This window comes from Nyctereutes procyonoides, unplaced genomic scaffold (assembly GCF_905146905.1).
Source record: "Nyctereutes procyonoides isolate TBG_1078 unplaced genomic scaffold, NYPRO_anot_genome, whole genome shotgun sequence".
NCBI classification, from domain to species: domain Eukaryota; kingdom Metazoa; phylum Chordata; class Mammalia; order Carnivora; family Canidae; genus Nyctereutes; species Nyctereutes procyonoides.
Window position 1 is genome coordinate 30403932 of NW_026575047.1, and position 24554 is coordinate 30428485.

Sequence of the window (24554 nt, forward strand, 5' to 3'; positions counted from 1 at the left end):
AATTTTTTTTAAGTAGTGCCTACTGGGATGTTGTGAAAAATAATTGAAACTTGGAAGGACTTTTATTTTTTTAATCGTATTGTTATTTACTTTTGAAAGGACTTTAAATGCAAAATGTATTTGCCAAAGCTTTTACTGGAGCTCAGTGATGCAGAGTCGTGCACTTTTAACAGACTAAATTTGTTTTCTGAGCAAAAGGAATAGTTTCCCTGGGGGCTTCTGGGTTAGGTGTCATTTGGAATGAAAATTAACTTCATGCCAAGCTGGAGGGCAGAAATAGGCAATGTCTGCCTGCTATGTGATGTGGAACATACTAGAATGTCACTTGCTCTCTCACGCTGGTGAAAATATGTTGGGAGTTTGGTGTATCTGCTGTGGTGGGAAAAAGGAATTTCAAGTTTGTAGTGCATACTTTTTACGTGTCCTGTTGATGTGCATGTGAATGCACCAGCCTCACCTGGAGAGGCGGCCCACTGGCAGCTGGTTGACTGCTGTGTGACTGGTGTGTACCTTCAGTCATGTAACCATCCAGCCCCCGTGTGCAAATAGGAGACTGGAGCAGGGCAGACACAGCAGCTGCTTTGACCTTATTTTATTTTATTTATTTATTTCTTAAGCAGGCTCCATGCCCAGCGCGGAGCCCAGTGTGGGGCTTGAACTCACGACTGTGAGATCGAGACTTGAGCCGAGATCAAGAGCCGGCTAAGCCACTCAGGTGCCCCTACCTTGTTTTAAAGACATGCTTAGCCACTAGAGCAAAGGCTATCGGGAACTTTTTGTTACGGAGCCCTTCCCCCACCACCATCAATAAAGTAATAAATGTATACCTTAGTAGAAAGATTAAATCTAGTAATCCTGGAGAGTAAAATAATTTGGGTGAGGTACGTTTTAAGCTACTTGGCTTATTATAACCTGTTTCAGAGTATATATTCTTGTTATATGATTTGTTTTTAAAATAATTTTATTTTTCTTGTGTGTTTTAATGTTTAGAACACTCACTCTTGTATCTTCTTTTCCCATCGGCAGCTGGAGGAGAAAGCTCGCCTGGAAGCTGAGGCCAGGGCCCGGGAGCACCTGCACCTCCGTGAGGAGCAGAGGCGACAGGAGGAGGAGGAGGAGTTTCAGCGGCTTCAAGAGCTTCAGAAGCTGAGGGCCGTGAAGAAGAAGAAGAAGGAGAGACCAAGTAAAGACTGTCCCAAGTTGGACATGCTTGCTAGAAACTTCCAGGCAGCAACAGAGTCTGTACCTAACTCTGAAACCATGCACAATGGCTCACTAGAGCAAATGGAAGAACCGGAAACCTCCTGTCTCTCTCCTTCCACACATGGGGACCACTCAGAGGCCAGGCCGGGGCCGGGGGTTGATGGGGATGCTGCCAGCCCAGTGGACGCCAGAGACTCCAAGCTTCTCCTCCCTAAGGAGGCCAGTGGGAAGCAGCAGGAGCCGCTGTCTTTCCTCCTCGACATAATGCATCACCACAAAGAGGGGAACAGCAAGCAGAAACTCAAGCAGACCAGCAAGGCAAGCAGTGAGCCTGCGAGGAAGCCGGCCGAGCCCCCCCGAGCCTCAGAGGGCCAGCCCAGACCACGGCCTCAGACGGAGCCAAAGGCCAAGGTGCTTGACCTGGCCTCCCTGGCAGAGCAGAAGAGGGAGGAGAGAAGAGTGAACAGTAACAACAATAACAAAAAGCAGCTGAACCATGTCAAGGAGGAAAGGCTGCCTCCGGCCCCCCTGGAGCCTGCTCCCCCCAGCGAGCCCCTGCCGGACAGCAAGCTGGTGCTGGCGGACTCTCCACAGCCCAAGGGCAAGAGCAAGAAAAATAGGAAGAAGAAAGGAGACAGAGTCAACAGTTCAATCGGTAAATAGGGAGCAGAGGGGTCTGTGTGCTGGTGCCCCGGCCTCTCCTGGCCCCGGGCTTTCCGTGGCTTGGCCACAGCAGTGAGACACAAATAGCCACTATCGTTCTCTTTTATTGTTTGGAAATTATTACAGATGTGCAGAGAATTCCTCTGCGCACCGGTCCCCCAAGCTCTGTTTCCACATCTGCTTTCTCTTTCTCCCTCTTTCATTGTTCTTGAACTGAAGAAGAATACTTTCAGCGTGAAGCTCCTTGCCCTTAAGTACTCCAGTCTATATTTCCTCAGAACAAGGGTACTCTCTTAGGAAACCACAATACCATTATCAAAACTAAGAAATTAGTACTGACACAATGGGATAATCTAATTATAGACCTTATTGCTATTTCTCCAGTTGTCCCTTTAATGTTCTTTTATTTATTTTTTAGGTTTTCTAAAAGCTTTATTTAAATTCAGTTAATTAAACATATCGTATTCTTGGTTTCAGAGGTAGAGGTCAGTGATGTCTCAGTTTTCTGTAATACCTCAGTGCCCACCAACCGTTTACCCCATCTCTCTCCCCGCCCTCTCCCCTACCCCCAGCTCTCCCCCAACCCTCAGAAAAAAAAAAAAGTTACTGTTTTTCCTGACACAGGATCCAGTCCAGATCACATATCCTCTCTCTTTAATTTCCTTTAATGAATCGGTTCCTCAGTCTCTTGTGACCTTGACATTTCTAAAAAGTACAGTCCATTTATTTTTTACAATAATTTATTGTTTACAATAATTTCAATCTGGTTTTATGTGCCATTTCTTCATGATCAGATTCAGGTTGTGTGTTCTGGGCAGCAATGCCAGGGAAGTGGTGGGTGCTTGTTGGTGCCTGCTGTGGGGGGCACAGCATCTAGTGACAGGGACTCAGCCTTCCTGCTGTGAGGCCCACACTTTTCTCCTTTGCTCTGATGGGGACAGGGTCTCCTGCTGCTGCTAACATTCACCAGCGAGTCTTGCCCAAAGTGGTTGTTCCCAAGTTCTTTGCCAAGTGGTTATTTTTCTAACATTACTATTCCCTATGTGCGTTTCTTATTTGGTGTTCTGTGGGAGGCGCCTCCTTCCTGTCTCCCCTGTGTATTGTTTGCATTCATTCAGTTATTTATATCAGGGTGGGTTCATGGAATCTGTCTTCATGCTGTCAATTAGAGTCCATTACTGACCCCACATATTTTGGTCCCCTGGCTGTCCCTGAGTCACAGTGGGAGCCCCTTTGGGTGGCCCCTCAACCCCATCATTCTTGGAGCACTTGCATCCTTTCCTGCACAGTCAGGGAAGGTATTCTGGGCTTATCTTGTGCTTTCCTGCCCCAGCTCTGAATCTACCACTTTCCAAGAAGCCCTGGTTCTTTTTAGAGCAGAGTGGCATTGAGAAATCCAGACACAGGGGCTGCTGATGTGTTGTTGCTTTTAGACCCTTCCTGTCAACACAGCAGGGCAAGTGGGTGGGGGTGTGTGTGTGTGTGTGTGTGTGTGTGTGTGTGTGCGCGCGCGCGCGCGCGCATGTAGCCTACACAAGCAGCTGGTGTATTTTCTGTAATAAAAGCCGAGTTCGGGATCCTTGGGTGGCGCAGCAGTTTGGCTCCTGCCTTTGGCCCAGGGCGCAATCCTGGAGACCCAGGATCGAATCCCACATCGGGCTCCCAGTGCGTGGAGCCTGCTTCTCCCTCTGCCTGTGTCTCTGCCTCTCTCTCTCTCTCTCTCTCTCTCTCTCTCTCTCTCTATCATAAATAAATAAAAATTTAAAATAATAAAAATAATAAAAGCCGAGTTCACACTGATGGCTCTGGTGGTGCTCTACCTGCACCTCCCTCCTTCAGCATGGCTGTGCAGTTCACCACAGTGTGCATCCAGGAATGCTCGCCCTCCCTGCTGGAAAAGACAATGGCCTGGCCCTGTGGCCGCGTTCCCTTGGTGTGTCTCCAGGCTGAGGGCACACTGTTGCTCTAGGCTCCTTATCCTGTTTGCATCCCTCCCCCTCCTCACTCCCAGCCCAGTTTTCCTCTTTCCACCTCGCGTCCACCTGCTCCCTATAGGGATGACTCAGTGTCTTTTCTTTTTTGCACAAAAGGTAGCACAGTAGAGATCTTTTGCCCTTTGATTGCCCCTCCCGCCAACTGAACATAAGCAGGAAAGCTGTGTGCATGGGCTCCCGGCTTTGTGTCCTTGGTTCGTCATCACTCGTCATCACAGCCAGGGCCTCTGTGGGGCCAAGTTTCCTCAGGAACTCCCTAGAAGGTGGAGTGCCGAGTCCGAAGGCTGCACCACGGTCCTGGTAATTGAAGCCAAGACAGGAGGGGACAGGAGTCCCCAGTGTCGCTTTCATTTGCATTTTCCTCCAATACAGTGAGGTATTTTGAAGGGCTATTTGTCTCTTTTTTGTGAATTTTCTGTTCATATTTTTTTCTTGTTTTTTAGTTAGGTTTTGGGGTTTTTTCCTTGCATTTTTAAGACTCATATATGAGAAATATTCGCCTTTTTACCTGCATCATAGGCTGCAGATATGTACTCCTTTGGACTGTGTCTCTGTGGAAGTTTTTTTTTGGTTTTATATAGTCATTTCATTGATCTTTTAGTGCCTCGGGATTTTAAACAATGATCAGAAAGCATTAATCTAACATTAAGGTAGAAGAGGAGTGTGCCCGTGTTTCCACCTTTCTCATTTAGCCCCTGGTACCCTTGGAGAGCCGTGGGTCTAGTATTATTTTCTTAAATGGTTAGCCTGCTGGCTCAGCATCAGTTAATAAAAATTCATCCTCCCCCATGATACAAGACGCCCCCTTTGTGCTACAGTAAGTTTCCCTGTGTCTTGGGTCTATTTAGGAATCTCTCTTCTTTTCCTCCTTGCTTTATGTGCCACTGCTGCACTGACTTGGTTATCTCGGGTACTCCGTGTGTCAGGGGGAGGCCTCTCCTCCCCTGCTTTCCCTTGTTGTCCAACTCTTCTTTCCTGTCCATGCATCTGTGTTTTCACTAAAGTGTCTGTGTGCTAGAGCCATACAAACCCTTTGTTGGATCTTTGTCAGGGTTGCATTACATTCATAAATTAATTTAGGGAGAATTGATCTCTTTATGAAGTTGATTGTCTTTTCCTGAAATAGAGGTGTTTCTCCATTGGTTCAAGTCTATTTTTGTGGCTTTTAGGAATGTTTTATATTTTCTCTCATTGATTTTTCACATTTCTTATTGAGCTTATTGCTAAGTATTTGACTTTCTTTGTTTTTAGTTTCATTAGGGTACTCCCCACCATTATGTCTGCTAGCTCTGCACTTCAGGTGCATTAGCCACGAGTCGCGTGTCATCACAGAACACTGGAAATATGGCTGCTCCAAATTGATGGGTCTTGTAGTACAAACATACACTGGATTTTGAAAACCTTATATGAGGTTTTAAAAAATTTTAAATGTCTCAGTATAAATCTTTTACTGGTTACATGTAGAAATGATCATCTTTTGGCAATGTTTAACTGAATAAAATATATATTACTAAAATTAATTTTAGCTATTTTTTAACTTTTTTAATGTGGCTACCAGAAAATCTTAAATTATATCTGTGGCTCACATCATCTTTCTGTTGGCTAGTACTGCTCTCACGGGTTATTTGTGTATAAAGTCTACTGATATCTGTATATTAACTTTATATCTGCTAACTTACCGAATTATTCTTGATGCTCTGGGGTTTTCCAGGTATTCTGTCGTATTTGTGCAAATAGAGAAAGCCTTTTCTCTTTTTATTCCAACTTTTCCAATTCTTTCACTCCAAGGTTGAGAATGATGCAATCATTTCAAATGATTGCATCATTCTCAATCTTAACAGAAAGGTCTGGTCCACATTAAAAGTAACATTCTGGCTTAGGATAAGGTTTACGTATTTTATCATCTTAAGAAAATATGCGACAAGTCCTACTCTTAAGTGTTTTTATCAGGAATGAGTGTTGTATTTTGCCAAAGGTTTTCTAGTGTCTCTGAAGAGAAACATAATTTTTCTTCTTATATTTGTTACATTTTTGGATTTTCTAATACTGAGGCAGGCTTGGATTCCTGGAATAAAGTCCACTTGCTTGTAGCGTATTGCATTCTTTAGTTTTGGTTTCTGTTTGCTAATATTTTATATAGCATTTTTATATCAATATTAATAAGAACTATGGGTCTGTAACTTTTTTTTTCCTGATGCCTGTATTAGGTTTGGGTATTAATATTATACCTCATAAGGAGGTTTATTTATTTTTTTTAAAGAAGTATTTATTTATTTATTTTTTAATTTATTTATGATAGTCACAGAGAGAGAAAGAGAGAGAGGCAGAGACATAGGCAGAGGGAGAAGCAGGCTCCATGCACCGGGAGCCCGACATGGGATTCGATCCCGGGTCTCCAGGATCGCGCCCTGGGCCAAAGGCAGGCACCAAACCGCTGCGCCACCCAGGGATCCCTCATAAGGAGGTTTAAAGAATCAGGATTTCTTGTCTGTTTTTCATTTTCAGTGTTGTAGAACAATTTACCCTGCATTGAGACCATCTAGGTTTTCAGGGTTTGAGAGAAATCTGTGCAACACTCTGGGCCTGGTATTTTTTTTGTGGGAGAGTTCCTTAACAATTTTCTCTCTTTGCTGAGAAAGAAAAGGAAATTGGTCTATTTGGTATTTTTCTTTCCAGTGGGGTTAATTTTAGTAAACTATGTTTCCATAATAAATTCTTTTAGCTAGATTTTCAAACTTATTTACATAGATGTCTGAAACTACATAATTTTTAAAAATGTATTTTTCAGTGCCTGTCTTCCTCATCATTTCTTATTTTGTGTATTTGTGTTTTCTCCCCATTTCTGTTTCATTCTGCTAGTTAATAGCTTCTCTTTTATTTGGGGGGTGCCTGGCTGGCTCAGTTGGGTGAAGCATGTGACTCTTGATCATGGTGGTGTCATGAGTTCAAGTCCCAAATTGGGTGTGAAAAATAATTTGTCTATTTTGTTAAGATTAAAAAAAAAAAGGCTCTTTATTTATTGAACAGGTTTACTGTGGCTCTTTCTAATACCTCATCAATTTCTGCTTTTATCTTTAGTTTCTCCTGTGCTTTCTTTTACTTTGCTTTATTTTCTTTTTCTTTTGTTTATTTTCTAAATTTTTGATTTAGAAATTTAGTTCATTTGTTTTCATTCCATTTTTATTGATCAAAGTGTTTCCCACTTCAGATTTTCCTGTGATCATTCCTTTAAATATATCTTATAGTCTGATAATATTTCTATTGGCATTTTGCTTTGTTTTACAAAACTCAAGAGTTTCTTCATTTTTGTCCCCACATTGCTCAGTAGTTTAAAAAGGTGGCTTTCAGGTTTCCAAGACTTGTTTTTTGTTTTCTTAAGATTGTATTTATTTGAGAGAAAGAGAGCACGAGCAAGTGAAGGAGCAAAGGGAGAGGGAGAAGCAGGCTCCCTGCTGAGCAAGGAGCCCCCAAGTGGGCTCAAGCCTAGGGCCCTGGGATCATGACCCAGTCACAGGTAGATACTTCACTGACTGACCCATGCAGGCACCCTTGGGAGAGCCTTTTATATGTTAGTAATTTATAGATTTTCTGCATTGCAATCAGAGAATATTGTTTGTAATATTTCAGCTTTATAGAAATCACTGATACTTTTTTTGTGACCACCTTTTGTGACTGCTCCATATACTTTCAGATAAAAGTATCATTTTTTTTGTTATCATGGTGAAAATTGAAAAAAATATATCTCCATGATGTACTTATGAATAATATTTAAGGTTAGCTTTTCTCTTTCCTTCCTGGTTTTTTGTCCTCTTGACCTGTCTTCTATTATTTATTATTATGAATTTCTGTGTTTTTTTGACTCTTGCAGTTTTGCTTTATAAAGGTGGTGTTTGTATTTGGTGCACATTCCTAACTTTAATATTTACTTAGTGAATTATGGATTTTAGTACTAAAAAATGTCCTTTCATTGTGTTTTTGTGCTTTTGCCTTGAATTCTACTTTGTCTGAGATGGTGATCACTGCCCCTTCTCTCTCCATGTTTCCATTTGTGTGGTGGGGCACCTCTCTTCTCATCCCTTTCTGAATCACTCAGCTTTAGCTTGTTCTCTGATTTCAGACAGCACAAATCCTGAATCTTGTTTTGTGAGCCAAATAGAAAATTTCATCTATAGGTGAATTTGAGCCCATTCCCATTTATTACTACTATGTGCTTTGTCTCAAGTCCAACAACATTTTATAATTACTCTGTGTATTTTATATTTGCTGTTTCTTTTGCTCTGTGGTGTGTTTTCTTAGCTTTTATTTTTGAAAATCACTGGGGTTTAGGAAACTTGGCAATCTTGCCTGAGTGCATTCTTCTACCCTCATACTTGTGTTGCCCCATCCTTGGTTTCCCTGCTTACCTTCCACAGTGGGCTGCAAGGCAGGTCCTCTGACACCCACTTACTTGCCTGGACGATGGTCGGGAACTGATTCTGTTCTTTCCACCACCACTCCCTTTGCAGTCCCTTCTTTTCCCGTTTTCCAGCTGCATTATTTCTGCTGTTGGACACACAGTGTTCATAAGTCTCCAGCTGATTACATTCCGTGCTTGTGCTGGTCCTCCTGTGAGCTGTTCCCTATCCTCCTCTGGCTGAGTGAGGCTCACGCTTGGGCGCATGCCCTCAAGTAGGGGTACAGAATCCTCTGAGCTCTGGCAAAGAAGGATGTTGCCTATAGTCTTAATGATGTACACACAGCCACAACCTGGCTGGCTGTGAAACCTTCGGGTCACACTTTCCACTCTAGTTAACATAGCTTTTTTGTGAAAAATGTCTTCCTGGTACTGAATCTGCTTATGTTTCTGTCTCTTTTTTCTTATACCAAGATGTTCTGTCCTGATTATTAGTTCTACTTAGAAGAAAAGAGTATTAGAAATTGCATTTAGAAGACAGCTTTTCCAGCAGACATGGCTGCTCTGTTTGCTTTTGTTCTTGTTCCTCTTATAGAACTATAATGGGAACGCTGTTGATCAGAAATTCACTTTCCTACATCTTCACTTTCATTACTTCTTTAAACATTCCTACCCCTTCCTCACACTCCAGCATTTCTTTGAACAGGGCCTCAGCAAGTCTAGTTGGCAGCCAAGCAAGGTCTGCAAGTAGACATCTAGACGGAGGCCCAATTGGAACAGTCTTAGTGGCTGGAAAGGAACATATTGGGCCGTGGAAGCAGGACAGTTGTGACTGGATGTGTTAGGAGGGTGACTCCGTGTTGGCCGGGTTGGGCAGGGTGGAAGCTGAGACCAAGGAGCCTAACTGGGAGGGTGGTGAAGGCCAACAAGAACTTGCTTGGCATGTAGAAGGTATGATGTGAGTGTAAGGTGGGGCAAGAGGGTCACTGTCAGAAAAGGAGCACTTTTGCCCATATTGGGGGTCAGATGCCTGAAGGCCCATGTACAGAGGAGGTGCCTACATGGATGCAGAACTCAGGAGAGCAGTCTGGGGCAAGGGTGGAAGTTTGGTGGTCCCTGTGGAAGGAGGGATGGGATGTGGGGAGCAGAGGAGGAAAGCTGACCCCACAGGGAGCTTTGGGTGCCAGCAGAAGGTGGGCTGAAGGGGCTGTGGTCATGCAAGTCCCTACAGGGAAGCTCTCCACTGACATTTCTGTGAACTTCCAGATGTGAAGACATTGGCCTGGTGGTATAAGTCAGCAAAAATGTTACCTGCTCTTATAGAGGTGAACCATGTCTTATGCTACTGTGCAAGTACCCTGGTGATAGGGGAAAAAGTGTGGCCTTGTTTTTTTAAGATGACAAAAAAAAAAAAAATGATCCTTGCTAAAGTCTACAGGGAAGTGGAGGCTCTGTATCATGGGGCTGGGTATTGTGTCTGCACCACCAGCCCTCATTGCAGCGGTATGCACTGATGTCGCCTCTGGCGCACAGGGCTCAGTGCCCAAGAAGTGCCCAGCATTGCACAGGTGACAGACAGGGCGGGCGGAGAAGAAACAAGAAGTTGAACCCCTCAAATTTGCTGAGATTCTAGGAGATGGAATGATCCTGAATCATGAGTCTCCCTGCCATCCTGCCTGTGTTTCAAAGAGAGTGATGTAACTATTTTTTTATTGGAACATCCTGAAAAGTTTTTGATGATGTCTCTAGGATGTTGCATGTATACACTGAACGCCTGGGAGCGCCATCTTCCTATAGAGCTTGATATCTGGGTCCTGGGTAGTCAGTCATGTCCTCTTGGTGCAAGGGACAGCATTCTCCCCCTCATAAGGCTGCCTTCTGAGCAGCTTCTGTTTACCAGCATGCCCCACTCTTTCCCTCCCTCCAGTAGGGACTTAGAACGGACTGGGCTTGCAAGCACCTTAGGTTTCCAGGAATCTTCTCAGGGGCTCTCCCATCATGGAAACATGTCAAGTAAAGACCAGTCCCTTGGGGAATCCAGGTGCCAGCAAATGGATCTCTTCTAGTGGGACCTGAAGCCACAGTTGCTTTGCTCAGCAAACATGTGAGTTCCATAATTTCCAGGTTGAACCTGATGTTCACAAGCACAGGAGAGACATCTGTCCTCCTTTGGTTGTTTGTAAAATCTCATTTTAGAAAAAGTTTCAGTTTTGAAGTTCTTAAAATTAAGTAAAAGCCAGGTAATTTGTTCTCTTATAATCTGACTTGCTTCTTTTCTTTCATTTTACAGATGATGTCTTTCTGCCTAAAGATATTGACCTAGACAGTGTGGATATGGATGAGACAGAGAGGGAAGTGGAATATTTCAAAAGGTAAATATTAGGGCTATGTGTCTGAAGTAATGATGGTTTCATGGCTGCTGTACATGACCCTCATGACCCTCCCATAGTGTTGAAGGGTTTCTTGGACACGAGAGCTGTCAGCTGGCCAAGGAGCCTGGCTACTCATTAGCATCCCAGCCTGTGAAAGCCTGCCCCGCATGTCTCCGCCCCAGCACTGGCACACATACGGGCCTCCTCACTCACCCTTGTACCCAGTCACTGCTCTCTTCACCTCTGTGTGAAGACTGGTTTAGGACCATTTCTCTCAAAGTGCTCCAGACCAGCAGCATCACGTGGACACGCAGCCACCACCCCACCCCCCCAGTGTGATTTGACCTGCCAAATCAGACATCTGTATTCTCACAAGCATCCCTGGTGATCCTCATGTGTGCTGACATTGGAACACACTGATACGGCATGCTTTTAAGGAGAAAAATGACATTTTAGATATTTGCTCAGTTTTCCTGATAAGCAGGAAATGTATTCTATACATTAGAATAAAATGTATTCTATAGTATTTTATCTACTTTATGAATTATAGCAAGTGAGTTTTGTTTTCAGGTTTCTTCTTTAACTTGTTTGTTTTAGATAATACACACATACACAGAAGAAACAGTTTGCGGTGCAAAAAGTCATGAACTCATATCTGAAATGGTATAGAGGTGTCTGGGGGCTCTTGTCAGTTTAGCATCTGACTTTTGATCTCCGCTCAGGTCTTGATCTTGGGCTTGGGGGTTTGAGCCCTGTGTTGGGCTCCATGCCCAGTGTGGAGCCTATTTAAAAAAATAAAAGACAAAAATAAATACTGTAGAATTCTAAATGATTCTGGAAATCATATTTATTATATAACTTATATATGTGTACGTGTATGTATATATCTCATCTTAGCAGGCAAAGTAAAGCATTTACTAAAGTTGGACGCCCATTCATAATAAAAACTCTTAAGTAGGACTAGATGGGCACAACCTTAACATAATAAAAAGTATCCATAAAATATAATAAATAAATGCCATACTTAGAGTGAAACATTAAAAGCTGTCCCTTGAGATTAAAAAAGAAAAAAGATAAGGATGCCCATTATAAACAACTTTTGTTTATGAAGGTGTAAGAAGAATCCAAAGGGATGAGAATCAGAAGGAAGACAGAATTATCTTTTCTCAGGTGACAGGAGAGAGAGAGAGAGAGAGTAGTGTGTGTGTGTGTGTGTGTGTGTGTGTGTGTGTGTACAAAGTCTGAAAAAATCCTGTAGGCAAATCACTTGAGTTACTAAGACAGTTTGCCCTGGAGCTGGATTCTGGGAGCAGGGGATAGAATAAGAGCATTTCATGCGTAAAGGCAGAACTTTGAGGGATATTTTCCCAAGGTAGACCTGTGGGACTCCTGTGCTCTAAATTCATGCCTGGCCTTACAAACAGAGATTCTCAGACACCCAGCACCTGGGGAAATCAAACATCTAAAAATGAAAAATACAGTGTTGAAAAGGAAGATGTTAGTAGATATATGATAAATAGGTTAGACACTGCTGAAGAGGGAATTGGTGAACTGGAAGAACAATCTGAAAGATGCACCCAGATATAGGAGAATGGAGAAGAGGAGAGAGGTTCAGAGACATGGAGGAGAGACCAAGTCTGACATGGTGTACCTGGGACCCCTGGGAGAAGGTGGACATTCCAGATAAGTTCTGTTGGAAGAGGAAACAGTACCTGGGGATTTTGCAGAACTAATGAGAAATCCAGAAGCACAACATATACCAGTGGAATAAACAAACCAAATCCGTTCTTCAACATAGCCAGTGTGAAACCAGAAGACCATGGAGTGGTATTTACAGGTTTGGGAGAAAGTTTTCAGTCTGTTAACTACATATCCCACAAACTTACTCTTTTCCATAATAAAGATAAACTGCAGGAACTTGCTACAAAGAGGTCTGTGTAAAAAAAAAAAAAAATCTTGAAGCAAAAGAGATTGATCTCAGTCTGATTTGCAAGAAGGAAAGAGAGAAAACAGCCTTATAAATGTCATTAAATAAAACATTTTCTTTGTAACAAGACAGTAATGTCCAATTGACATTATGTCTGAAAGAACTGCTGTATTGAACAGGAGTGTGTAAGCTAAGTATGAGATGGGGCTGATACCCTCAGGTCCTTTTCTTATTGAGGTATTTAGCAGTTAAGTATTTAATATTCAGACCTCAAGCTAAATGGACATGATACAGTTTTACAGCAAGCATTAAAAGAATAGATGTAGGGTATATAAATTGCTAATCTGTAGAAGGAAAAAAGCAGAACTCCAAAAAGAAAAAAAATGTAAATAAAGTACAGCAAATGAATTTTAAAAACACTAGAGACAGAACCTCAGTTTTATCAGCAACCATAACAGACCAAAAAAAAGTGCCAGATGGTGTTAACAGTCTTAAATACATACGTATGCACATGCACGCACACACGTGCCATTTACAAGAACAGACCTAAAATACAATGAATAGAAAGGTGGAAGTAAAGAGGGAAAGGAAGTTGTTGTATAGTTATTATTAAACAGAATATGGCTTAATATAAGGGACAGATAAAGATTGCTACATAGTGTTTAAAGGTTCAACACGTGAGGAAGATGTAGAAATTTTAAACTAGGTACTTAATGGAATAATAGCCTCAAAATACAAACAGGAAAATTGTTTGGGCTCCATAGAGAGTCAAATCCACCCTCTTTGGAGGGCATCTCAGACTATTTCTCTGCGTGGCTACTTGCTTGAGTAGCGCACACATCCACAGGGCTGTGGATGATGAGCAGAGCTTGGCCAGCAAGGAATACAGATGAAAGTGCCTCCAAGCGGATCCCTGGGTGGCTCAGCGGTTTAGCTCCTGCCTTTGGCTCAGGGCGTGATCCTGGAGACCCAGGATCGAGTCCCACGTCGGGCTCCCTGCATGGAGCCTGCTTCTCCCTCTGCCTGTGTCTCTGCCTCTCTCTCTCTCTCTCTCTCTCTCTCTCTCTCTCTCTCTCTCTGTCTCTCATGAATAAATAAATAAAATATTTTTTTAAAAAAAGAAAGAAAGAAAGTGCCTCCAGGGAACAGAGTGTCTGTGTTCTTGGCAGACGAGGCGCTCAGAAGTGGAGCAGGTACTGGGCCGCAGAAAAAAAGCTTAGAAGTTTCAGAAAATGCATGTGTATAATTGTGTTCTCTGACCACACCACATTTAAGTAGGAAGTTGACAATTTTAAGTCCTTAAATATTTGGAAATTGGAAAGTACATGCACTAATGGGTTTAATAAGAGACCACAGTAGACATTTAAAAATATGAGGAACTAAGGAAAACATCGTATGTGAAAACCTGTGGGATGTGGACACAGTTTACTCTCGAGCGCTCTTTCAGTGAAGCCTTAAAGCTGCCAAGTGAGTTTTTAAAAACCTGAAAATTAATGAGTTACAGATTTCATTCGAGAAACTAGGGAATAAACCCAAAGAAAGTAAAAGGACATAATCCGGGCAGCCCCGGTGGCGCAGCGGTTTAGCGCCGCCTGCAGCCCAGGGCGTGATCCTGGAGACCCTGGATCGAGTTCCACGTCAGGCTTCTCTGTATGATGCCTGCTTCTCCCTCTCCCTCTGCCTGTGTCTCTGCCTCTCTCTCTCTGTCTCTATGAATAAATAAATAATAAAAAAATATTTTTAAAAAAAAGGACATAATACATAAAAGCAATAGTAAAACAGAAAATATCAACAAAGCCAGACTTTGACTCTGAAAATATTAATTAAATAAATAGACCTTTGAGAGACTGGTCAAGAAAAATAGGGAAAAAGACACAATATAATAATCAGCTGGTAGAGAACCAGGATGTTGACAGTTATCAAAGTTGGACCATGGCTGCGCCCACGTCATCATACTGCTTTGGTGTGTGTTCGACACCTTCTGTAATGAAAGGGCGTCTTTAATGTTATGACTGTGTAAGTGAAAAGGTGGGCCGAGCTACAGGCACTGCAGTGATTCAAATAGAACAGAACACTGGGAACAACTTCAAAGTTAATTTTAAAACTTTAACACAAAATCAAACTAATAACAAAACAGCCTGAATGATCCAGTAACCATCAAAGAAATCAGGAGTTACAAGTAATCCTACTGAAATACTACATCTTAAATTTGTGCAGAGAATTCTCCCAAAACTTCAAAGAGATAATCCAGCCTTGTACCTGATTCTACCAGAGAACTGAAAGGAAGAGACAGCACAAGGCCCCCACTTCATTTTATGAGAGAAGGAAGATTTTCATACCAAAATCTGCTAAAAGCAGCCAGACAACATGAAAAATCACAGATCTCTTTCAGTCATGAATACTAATTGGATAAAATCAAGAAAAAATTTCACATTCCAAATCCAACAGTATTTTATTTTTTTTAAAGATTTTATTTATTTATTTATTCATGAGAATACACAGAGAGGGGCGAGAGGCAGAGACACAGGCAGAGGGAGAGGGAGAAGCAGGCTCCATGCGGGGAACCCGATGCGGGACTCGATCCCGGGTCTCCAGGATCAGGCCCTGGGCTGAAGGCAGTGCTAAACCGCTGAGCCACCCGGGCTGCCCCCAACAGTATTTTAAAAAGCAGCATATGACCAAACTGTTGTACCCCAGGAACGAAAGCAAGGAGTATTTAGTATCAGGAAATCCACAAGTGCTCTTTGCTAAATTGATTTATTAAAGTAGAGCCATATGATCATTTCCATAGGTTCAGAAAATACATTTGAAACATTTGATAGAATATTAGCATTCAGTTAATTTTTTAAAAATTGCAAACTAGTAGTAGAAGGAAATATCCTTAACCTGAAAAGGAGATTTACAAAAAGAGAGAAGAGAAGAGAAGAGAAGAGAAGAGAAGAGAAGAGAAGAGAAGAGAAGAGAAGAGAAGAGAAGTCAAGTCTACATGAAACATTTTCTAAAACAGGAAACATGGACGCATGTACAAAAACAAAGATGCTTTTCTTAAATCATCCTTCCTAGGTACCATAATAAGAGAAACGCTTGAGTGGAAAGCATGAAATAAAATTCCATTTTATAGGTGAACCAATTGTCTACAAAGGGAATTACAAAAGAATTTAGCAAGAAAAAGAATTTAGTAAAGGGCCTGGCTGTAGGATCAGTGTACAAAAGTTAGTTTCTCTACACCATCCATAATCTGAAAATATAGTTTAAATAAAGACAGTATTTATAATAGCACCAGAATCGTGCAGTCTCCATGAATAAATCTTAACAGATGTTGCCCACAACTGATGCATAAAAGGTAGTGAAGCATGAGTGAAGAGCATTGAAGACCTAGAATACATCCTATGTTCATTGATAGGAAAAGTGAATATCATAAAGCCACCTCACCTCCCTAAATTTATCTGTAGATTTTATTTTTTTTAATTTATTTATTTATGATAGACATAGAGAGGCAGAGACACAGGAGGAGGGAGAAGCAGGCTCCATGCCGGGAGCCCAACGCAGGACTTGATCCCGGGACTCCAGGATTGCGCCATGGGCCAAAGGCAGGCGCCAAATCGCTGAGCCACCCAGGGATCCCCTATCTGTAGATTTTAAAACCCAAGAAGGATTCTATAAAATTGAGTGTTTTTCAAACACTTTAGGGTGGAAACGTGATACAGTCACACACAGAATGCTGTATATAGCAGCAGCAAGGAATGAACTACAGCAGTCTGCAACATGGTTCTTACAAAATGAATAGTAGGGCAGCCCGGGTAGCTCAGTGGTTTAGCGCCGCCTTCAGCCCAGGGTGTGATCCTGAAGACCCAGGATCAAGTCCCACATCAGGCTTCCTGCGTGGGGCCTGCTTCTCCCTCTGCCTGTGTCTCTGCTTCTCTCACTCTCTCTCTGTCTCACATGAATAAATAAATAAAATCTTAAAAAAAAAAAAGAATAGTAGGCAAAAGGCAGAACATGAGAATTTACACAATACATTATATAAAGTTCAGTTTAGATGCAACTAAAGTACATTTAAATTCTTTTTACTTAAATTCAATTAATTAACATATTTTATTGGTTTCAGAAGTAGAGGTCAGTGATTCATCAGCCTGTAGTACACCTAGTACTCATGACATCACGTGCCCTCCTTAATGCCCATCACCCAGTTACCCTGTCCCCTCTACCTCTTTCCCCTCTGGGGACCCTCAGATCGTTTCCTGTGATTAAGCCTCTCTTATTGTTTGTCTCCCTCTCTGATATCTTGTTTTATTTTTCCCTCTCTTCCCCTGTGATCCTCTGTTTTGTTTCTTAAATTCCACATGTGATTGAAATCATATAATTGTCTTTCTTTGACTTATTTTGCTTAGCATAATACCCTCTAGTTCCATCCACATGATTATAAATGGTAAAATTTCTTTTTTTTTTTTTTTTGATGGCTGAGTAATATAGCCCATTGTCTGTATACGCCACATCTTTATTCATCTGTCAGTGGACTTCTGTGTTCTTTCCATTAAATGTACACCATTCAATCCAGCAGCTCCACCCCTGGCTGTCTGCCTTCGAGAAGGGCATGTAACCACACAAAGATTTGTACATGAATGTTTCCAGAAGTTTTATTTGTAATAGCCAAAAACAGGACAACCCAGGTATCCAGAACAGATGAGCAAATAAACTGTGCTCTGTCCATCCAGTGGACACTACTCAGTGGTGGAAAGCATACTCCTGATCATACACCATAGACGGATCTCAGGCCAGACAAGAGGTCCACACTGCAAAGTACCATGTACATGAGATTCCAGAAAATACAAATGCACAAAATACAAATAGTGACAGACAACAGATTGCTGTTTGCCTAGGGCTGGGGCAGCAAGGAGATGACAACAAATGGGCCTGGGGAAAAGAGGGGTTCCTGGAAGTGTTCTGTGTCTTGATTGAGGGGATAGTTACCCAGATGTATATGTTTGTCAGCACTATGAACTCTATAGTAACTGCAATTTATCATACATAAATTTTACTTCAGTATGATTTAAGTAAAGTATATCATTCAGGGATACTGAACAATACATTGGTGTTAAGACTGTAAAGAAAAGTAAGGAAATTATCAACATTAAAAAGCCAGAATAGTGATTAGTTGTCCCACAGCTCGATGCTGTGATCCAGTGTTTGCCTTAAAGTTTTCCTGTATCATGCACATCTGTTTACCCTTCTGTATGTGTATTATGTTCACCAAATAAATTTATAAAGGGTTGATCTGACCCTCCTAGAATAGAAAGAACTGGGATTACTTTTTCTACCCGTTACAAAGACTTATAATTATGAAAACATTGTGATATTCATGCAGACTTCGGAGCCCAGAAACAGACTATACAAACACTGAGCTTTGGTTTATGACAAAAGACAGGCAGATCACTGTGGAAATAAAGGTGTGTTCATAGATGGAGCTGTGAAAGTTGACATAAGAAAAACTTTTAAATTGGATCACCTCGCATCATATTTAAAGGTCAGCTCTGGACAAGTTAAGATTCTCAGTGTCAAAAGCAAACCTTTTAATTTGGATTGTAGGGGGATATCTTTTTGACATCAGAGTGGGGAAAGAGTTCTTACACCAACCATAAAATAAAAAGTTGTTAAATGACATTAAAATCAACAGCTCTTTAAAGTGAGACTATATCTGCAGCACGTTACCAAGGGTGCATATCAGGATATAGAAATACTCAGAATAGGAAAAGACACACAGTGCTGGGTGGGCTGTCACGTGAATCATGTGGCCAGGGAGTTGCAGAGACGCTTCCTCCTGTCCGACTCAAGCTTCGAAGTCCCGCATGGGTGCACATGTAGGCCACTCAGGCAGAACCACGTGAGTGGCACCCACGGGTCAGTCCCATGGGGTGAGCTCTCACACCTTGGAAACGACCACACTATGGCCTCAAGGAGGAATTGCACAACATGATGTGGATTGAACACGGTAAGAAAGACCTACAGGACGATTCTGTTCCCGTAAGTTTGGAAATGAGCACAGGCAGACGTTGAGCTGTGAGATCGTCAGTCTGATGGTCCCAGACACCAGGGTGTGGGCTCCCCTGGGAGAGGACAGCAAAGTGCCATGGGGTTGGCAGGGTCGGGCTTCTTGCCCTGGGTTGGAGTGTGGTTACTCATGTACATGTGCTCTGTCCATGGAATGTGGTGCATAGCTGACCACGCGGAGGCCTGATGGGCAGGTGGCAGCGGGGTGTCAGGTTCAGGGGAGCCGGGCACACGGTGTGGGGAGGAGGCGGCAGAGCTGGTGACCATGGCCCCTGTGCTGGCCCGTTGGAGGCCTTGCTTCAGTTGGCTTGGAGACACCTGTGAGCCTGGAGAGGAGCAGGGGGCTCCTGCTGGAACGAGAGGAGACGGTGGATTCGGAAAGGCAACACCACTAGGACTTGGGTTTTGACCAGCTGTGGCCAAGAAAAGAGAGGCTGGATTCTGGGAGGTGGTGTGGTGCTTGGTGGCAGGGGGGACAGGTGATGCAGGGGGACACAACTCCATCCACCTCAGACGGCCAGGTGAGCAGCGCCAGAAATTACAGGTGGTCAGGTTAACCACCGTGTAAATGAATCCATTCAGTTTCTGGTGGTGTGTCAGCAGTAACCATTTTCAGGCTTAACTCCAGTTTCTGTGACGCAAATGAGATCTGGACAGGTGAGAACGTCAGAAATTCTGCAGAGTAAAGGTCTTTGAGAGAAAATGTTCCTCATTTAATTCAGAGTCAGCCATTGTTGCCTGGGAAGCAGGTGTTTTTGCAAGCACTGTTGGGCGTGCAGGTCTGGCCCTGAGGCCCGAGGGCACTCCTCTGCGCCTGCTGGGCCTGAGCGCCAGGAGCTGATGGCAGGCAGCACTGTGACCAAGTCTCACTGTGAAAAGTCCCATTCATAGTGCATGCACTCATGCGTTTGTGGGCAAATGAGGGGAGGTGGGATCTCTGTGGCTTGACACATGGAGAGAGCAGGGTGGTTGCACATTCTCAGATGGGCTTTTCCAGAAACTTACCTTGGGCAGCTTTCCTGGAGGACAGCAGAGGACATTGAGGGCACTGGCCAGGGTCCTGAAGGAGGGGCCCGCCCTCCCCCACTCTGAAGGGTGGCCAGGCAGCCAGGGGTGGAGGGGATCTTGATGCTGGGTCTGGCACACTGAGTCCCCCTCCCCCAACTCCCAGTCCCCAGGAGTAGGCTAGGCTTTGCCAGCACCTGCTCAGGAGTAGGCTGTTTCCTTCCATGACTGTTGGGCTCTTTGTCTCCACAGATTCTGTTTGGATTCCGCTCGACAGACCCGGCAAAGACTGTCCATCAATTGGTCCAATTTTAGCTTGAAAAAAGCCACTTTTGCTGCCCACTGAATGAGGACCGCCTGAAGAGGAGTGCGCGGGAGGTGGGCCAGGCCCCGGAGCTGTTGTGCTTGCCCAGGGCTGTGCCGGGTGGGCTGCTGCACCTGAGACCCCCCCAGACCGAGAACTTGCAGCTCGGCCCGCATCGGTAGCTCGTGTGCGTGTAGTCTGTGAGTGAGGCGTCGATCGCAGTGCTGTGCTGTCGGATTGGAACAGTGGCTCCCGCCAGTTCTCCACCACGTGGCCAGAGACGGGTTTCATCATCCACGTGGCTTGTTGCCTCTGCATCTCGCCCCGTCCTGTCATCTGTCCCCACCGGGGGCACTGCCGTCACTCAGCTCTTGTGTGTCCTGCGTCCCCCTGAGGCGGGCTGGGCGGGCAGGCGCGCTTCGTTCTCCTCCACAATCTACTGTTTAAGAGTGTACACGTTGCGCTGTTTGTGTCTGACCCCCCTGACTTGTAGCCAGCTTGTGTAAGATCCCTTGCAGAATGAGAAAGTTCAAAACAAAACCCCACCCAGTACTCACACCATCAAGTCTGTTAGAGAGTGTACGACTGTATTAACACGGAGGCCTGCCTGGCTACTTTTTTAACATATTGTTAAGTAATATTAAAATCATGTCTTTCTTTTTGAAAGATGGAATACATTAGTACAGCAGAAGACCTCGTCTGGTTGCTTTCTGCTGGGGGTGGTGGCGGATTGGGGGACTGGGGGGCAGGGCACATGGGGGGGGCAGTGCCCTCCCAGGGGCCCCTGCGCACCAGCCCTGGAGCATCTCCCGGGTCACCCCTGGCAACAATTTCAGGGTCCTGGTGCCCCCACTCTCCATGCAGTGGTGTATGGGGGGCCTCCCATGCACCAGGCAGGGCCCAGCCCTGGGACAGCCCAGCCAGATACTCAAGAGGGTTTGGTGTCAAGGCAGCAGTCACCACCAAGCAGCAGCCAGGGGGGTGGAGGCTGTTCCTGCATTCTAACCTAGGGAGGCTGGGATTCATAGAGCCTATGGGCAGCACCATCCAGTTGGGGGAGGGCGGGATCGTGATGTTTGGTGAGACTATGAAAAGTCGTGTTAAATCGGGTATAAACATGGAGCAACACAGCAGTATTTAGGATGAAAATGGGAATGCTGCCATGGTTCCTTTCCTCTGCGATCTCTCCAGGAGGTTTGCGATCTGAGTCTCTGGCAGAGCCAGTCCTGCTCCCACCCGCTTCCCAGAGTGCTCCGGAGCTCCCCCTGTTCCCTCCTCTTGGGAAACCTGCTTGTGTGCAGCCCTAGGGATATGGCATGCCCCTGAGTGAAGGGGGAGTGATGAGGGCACCACTTCTTATAGAGACTCTGGAAATACTCTGCGGTTCCATCCACAGGACTACTGGACAGACAGATGCAGGTAGGAGAGAGAGGAGGCAAGAGGGCCTCTGAGGCTTTGGTCTGACCCTGGGCAGGATGGGGCTGACCGTCCTGCGAAGGGATCAAGTCTGAGGTACCCATTGGACACCCAGGTGAGATGTCTAGCATAGGGGGGGTGTTGTTCATGGACAGAAGGCCCCACACTCACCAGCCTGTGAGGCTACCCAGGAGCCAGTGTGGATGGCTCAGGGGTTCAGGCCCAAGAACCAGAGTTGAGGAGGAGGGTAGCTGTGGTCAAGGGGGGTTTGGGGCTGGTACAGGGCTCTAACACTGGGGTGACCTTGGCCACCACTCAGTGGGAGCTGGTTTGCAGGAGAACCAGGGTGGGAACGGCAGGTCTGGGATTAGGAGATAGGGCAGTAGCTAGAGGAATGTGAGGGCAAGAGGCTGGCTGGCTTGTTTTGCTTTTTTTTCCTAGGTGGGAAGAAGGATGAGCATATCCCTTTGCTCATGGGGTGACCCAGCAAAGCGAGGAACAGGCTGGGCAGTAACCACAGCTGGAGCTGTGTCCTTGAAAGGCCTCCAGGACCCCCAAGCCTGGGCCTCCACCTCTCTTGGTGAGAGCAAGGGGAGAGCAAGTGGGGAGCAGGGGCTGCCTGGGCAAGTGGAGCAAACACTGGGAGGGGTCTGTGGGGGAACCTGCTCTCTGGGGAAGCTGCCCGCCCAGGCCCCCAAGACCCTGTCCCTGCCTCGCCCTGTTCTCCCCAGGGGTGGTCCCACCTTTGGGCCTCAGCCTCCGTCTGTTGTGGGGAGGCCGTGTTGGCTACTGAGGAACCGCAGGGTCCCATGTGTGACATGAGCAGGGCCCTGAGTGGTGAGGGCAAGCCCTGGGTGCCCCCTACACTTATGCTGCTTCCCCTTGCACAGGCTGCCACCTACGCCTCGTTCCAGGGCTGTACACCTCCGCCCCTGCTGCTCCTTCTGCCCTTTCCCCAAGAAGGGGTCGTCACTTGACAGTTCCCAGGCCTCAGAAATTAAAAACAGAATGGATTTGGAGCCTGGGAGGCCAGGGGTGGGGGAAGTGGAGGGTGGAGGCCAGCGGGGCTTCCCTAGTTCAGAGTGCCCATGAGGCTGACCCGGGCCTGAAGACTTGTTCTGTGCCCCGCCCCCCCAGCCCCCGTGTGAGGCTGTGTCCTCACACCCAGATACTGCATTTACAGAGGGGGAAGGCACAGCCCCAGGTGCATCTGCCGCCATCCAGCTCCAGTGCTGCTATCTACACACGGCCTGGAAGTCGGCCCCAGGGGAACCTCATGTAGACCACGTTGGAGTATCACCTCCTTTACATGGTAATGGTAATTGTGAGATGAAATAAAATAACAATGGCTAGAAAACAATAAAACTGTCCTTTTATTTATTTTTTTTAATTTTTTTTTTATTTATTTATGATAGAGAGAGAGAGAGGCAGAGACACAGGCAGAGGGAGAAGCAGGCTCCATGCACCGGGAGCCCGATGTGGGATTTGATCCCGGTCTCCAGGATCGCAACCTGGGCCAAAGGCAGGCGACAAACCGCTGCGCCACCCAGGGATCCCCAAACTATCCTTTTATTGAACCTTGTCTACATACTCCTACCATTAAACCAAAATATTATCAAAATGAGTATTATGGTACAGAAAGGATGAACATTTCTTAAATTCATTAAGATTAAAGAAGAAAAAACTTACCTCACAGGTCACTTTGTTTCTCAGTTTTAAACCCAAATGAAAGCTCTCAGTCACCCCCAGAATGACAGAATTGAAGTAACTTGAATCCTGGCTCTCTGTCCTCATAGTGACCAGCAGTCACTGTCCTGCAGCCACTAGTGAAATGGAAGAATAAGTCCCGAGAGGCAGGAGATAGAGCTCACAGCAGGATTTCAAGCAATCACAAACTGTTAACTCACATTAAACGATGTCGCTGGGAGCCCTCCAGATCATTCTCCACAGACAAGATAATGTAGGTTCAGAAGAAGAGTCATGTGTGCCCGTGGCACCTGTGAAGGATGAGCTGCCGCAGAAACTGTCACACACCATTGTAAAATGGAGGAAGTTGTTTAAACAATGTTTTTAGATGTTGGAATAGACACAGCACATGGCAGTGTTTTCTGAGTGAAGGGGAGGAAACAAGGTGCCCCAGCTTCCTGCCCGGAGGCAGTTTCCAGGCCCAGGAGGGAGGGTGGGGGTGAGGGGAGCCCAGCAGGCCTTCTGAGCAGGGCAAGCAGAGATGGGCATTTGAGGAGCCTGGGGTGGCTGGAATTTGTGAGGCAGGTTTCCAGACAGGAGGGGCTGTACATAAGGAGCTCTGGGGGCCTGCAGAGTCCCCTGCAACCAACTGATCATGCAGGTGTGGCATCAGCTTCCAGGAACCCAAAGGAAAATCACCAGAAAGCAATATGGCTGGCATAGTGTCTCCAGCAGCCATGGTGGAGAGACTTTGTAATGCACAGTGCAGACATTGGAGTAGAGTCCTCAGAAGGCTGTGACCTTAGCGGGGTGAAATTAGCCCTAGAGTAAAATCTACATCTAAAAGCAAACCTAAGTATCTTAACTGCATGCTAGAACAAAGTCCAACACTCTTGAATACAAATATAGCCCACACTAAACAAAAGTCATGATGTTGGAATCCAGGCAGAAATTACCAATTACCAGGCCATGCCCAGGGGAAGGAAAATATAAACCATAATCAAGAGAAAAACAATAGAAACAGACCCCAAAATGGCAGTTGGTAAATTTGCAGACAGGGGCCTTAAAATGGCTATTGTCACTCTTGAGCTTAAAAGAAACCATGAACAAAATGAAGGGAGACATGAGATCCAAAAAGACCTACGTAGAGTTCTAAAGAAAAAATAGAATATCTGAAATGAAAATATGCACTGGGTAGAATTAACAGCAGACCTGAAACCTCAGAGAAAACACCCATGAACTTGATGGCATAGGAACAGAAATTACCAAAAAGCAGCACAGAGAGGAGAGGATGGAAAACTGTAACCTGTGGGGCAGTGTCGGGCCTTCCAACATACATGTGATTAGAGTGTGCAGAGGTTTGCTGCGACTATGGCTGAGGCTGTGTCAAGTGGGTAGATCAGTCTGGGAAGAGGTAACATCTTGAGACTACCAAGTTCCCAGTCTGCAAACATGATGTCTCATCATTTATGTGTTCTTCAATTTCAGCAGTAGTCTGTAGCTTTTGTTGTAGAGAGTTTGCAAACTTCTGATGAATTTTTTC

General features: G+C 44.9%; 1 protein-coding gene across 2 annotated transcripts in view; it reads left to right on the forward strand.

Annotated features, from left to right (window-relative positions):
- FAM193A (family with sequence similarity 193 member A) overlaps nt 1-20624 on the forward strand; it is a 167617-nt gene extending 146993 nt beyond the window's left edge. For both annotated transcript variants that reach the window (XM_055326148.1, XM_055326149.1), the window contains exons 19-21: nt 1027-1858; nt 10544-10625; nt 19858-20624. In XM_055326148.1, coding sequence (XP_055182123.1) covers nt 1027-1858; nt 10544-10625; nt 19858-19951 — 1008 coding nt within the window. In that variant the 3' untranslated portion in view covers nt 19952-20624. The remainder of the gene's footprint in view (nt 1-1026; nt 1859-10543; nt 10626-19857) is intronic.
- The last annotated feature ends 3930 nt before the right edge of the window (nt 20625-24554 follow it).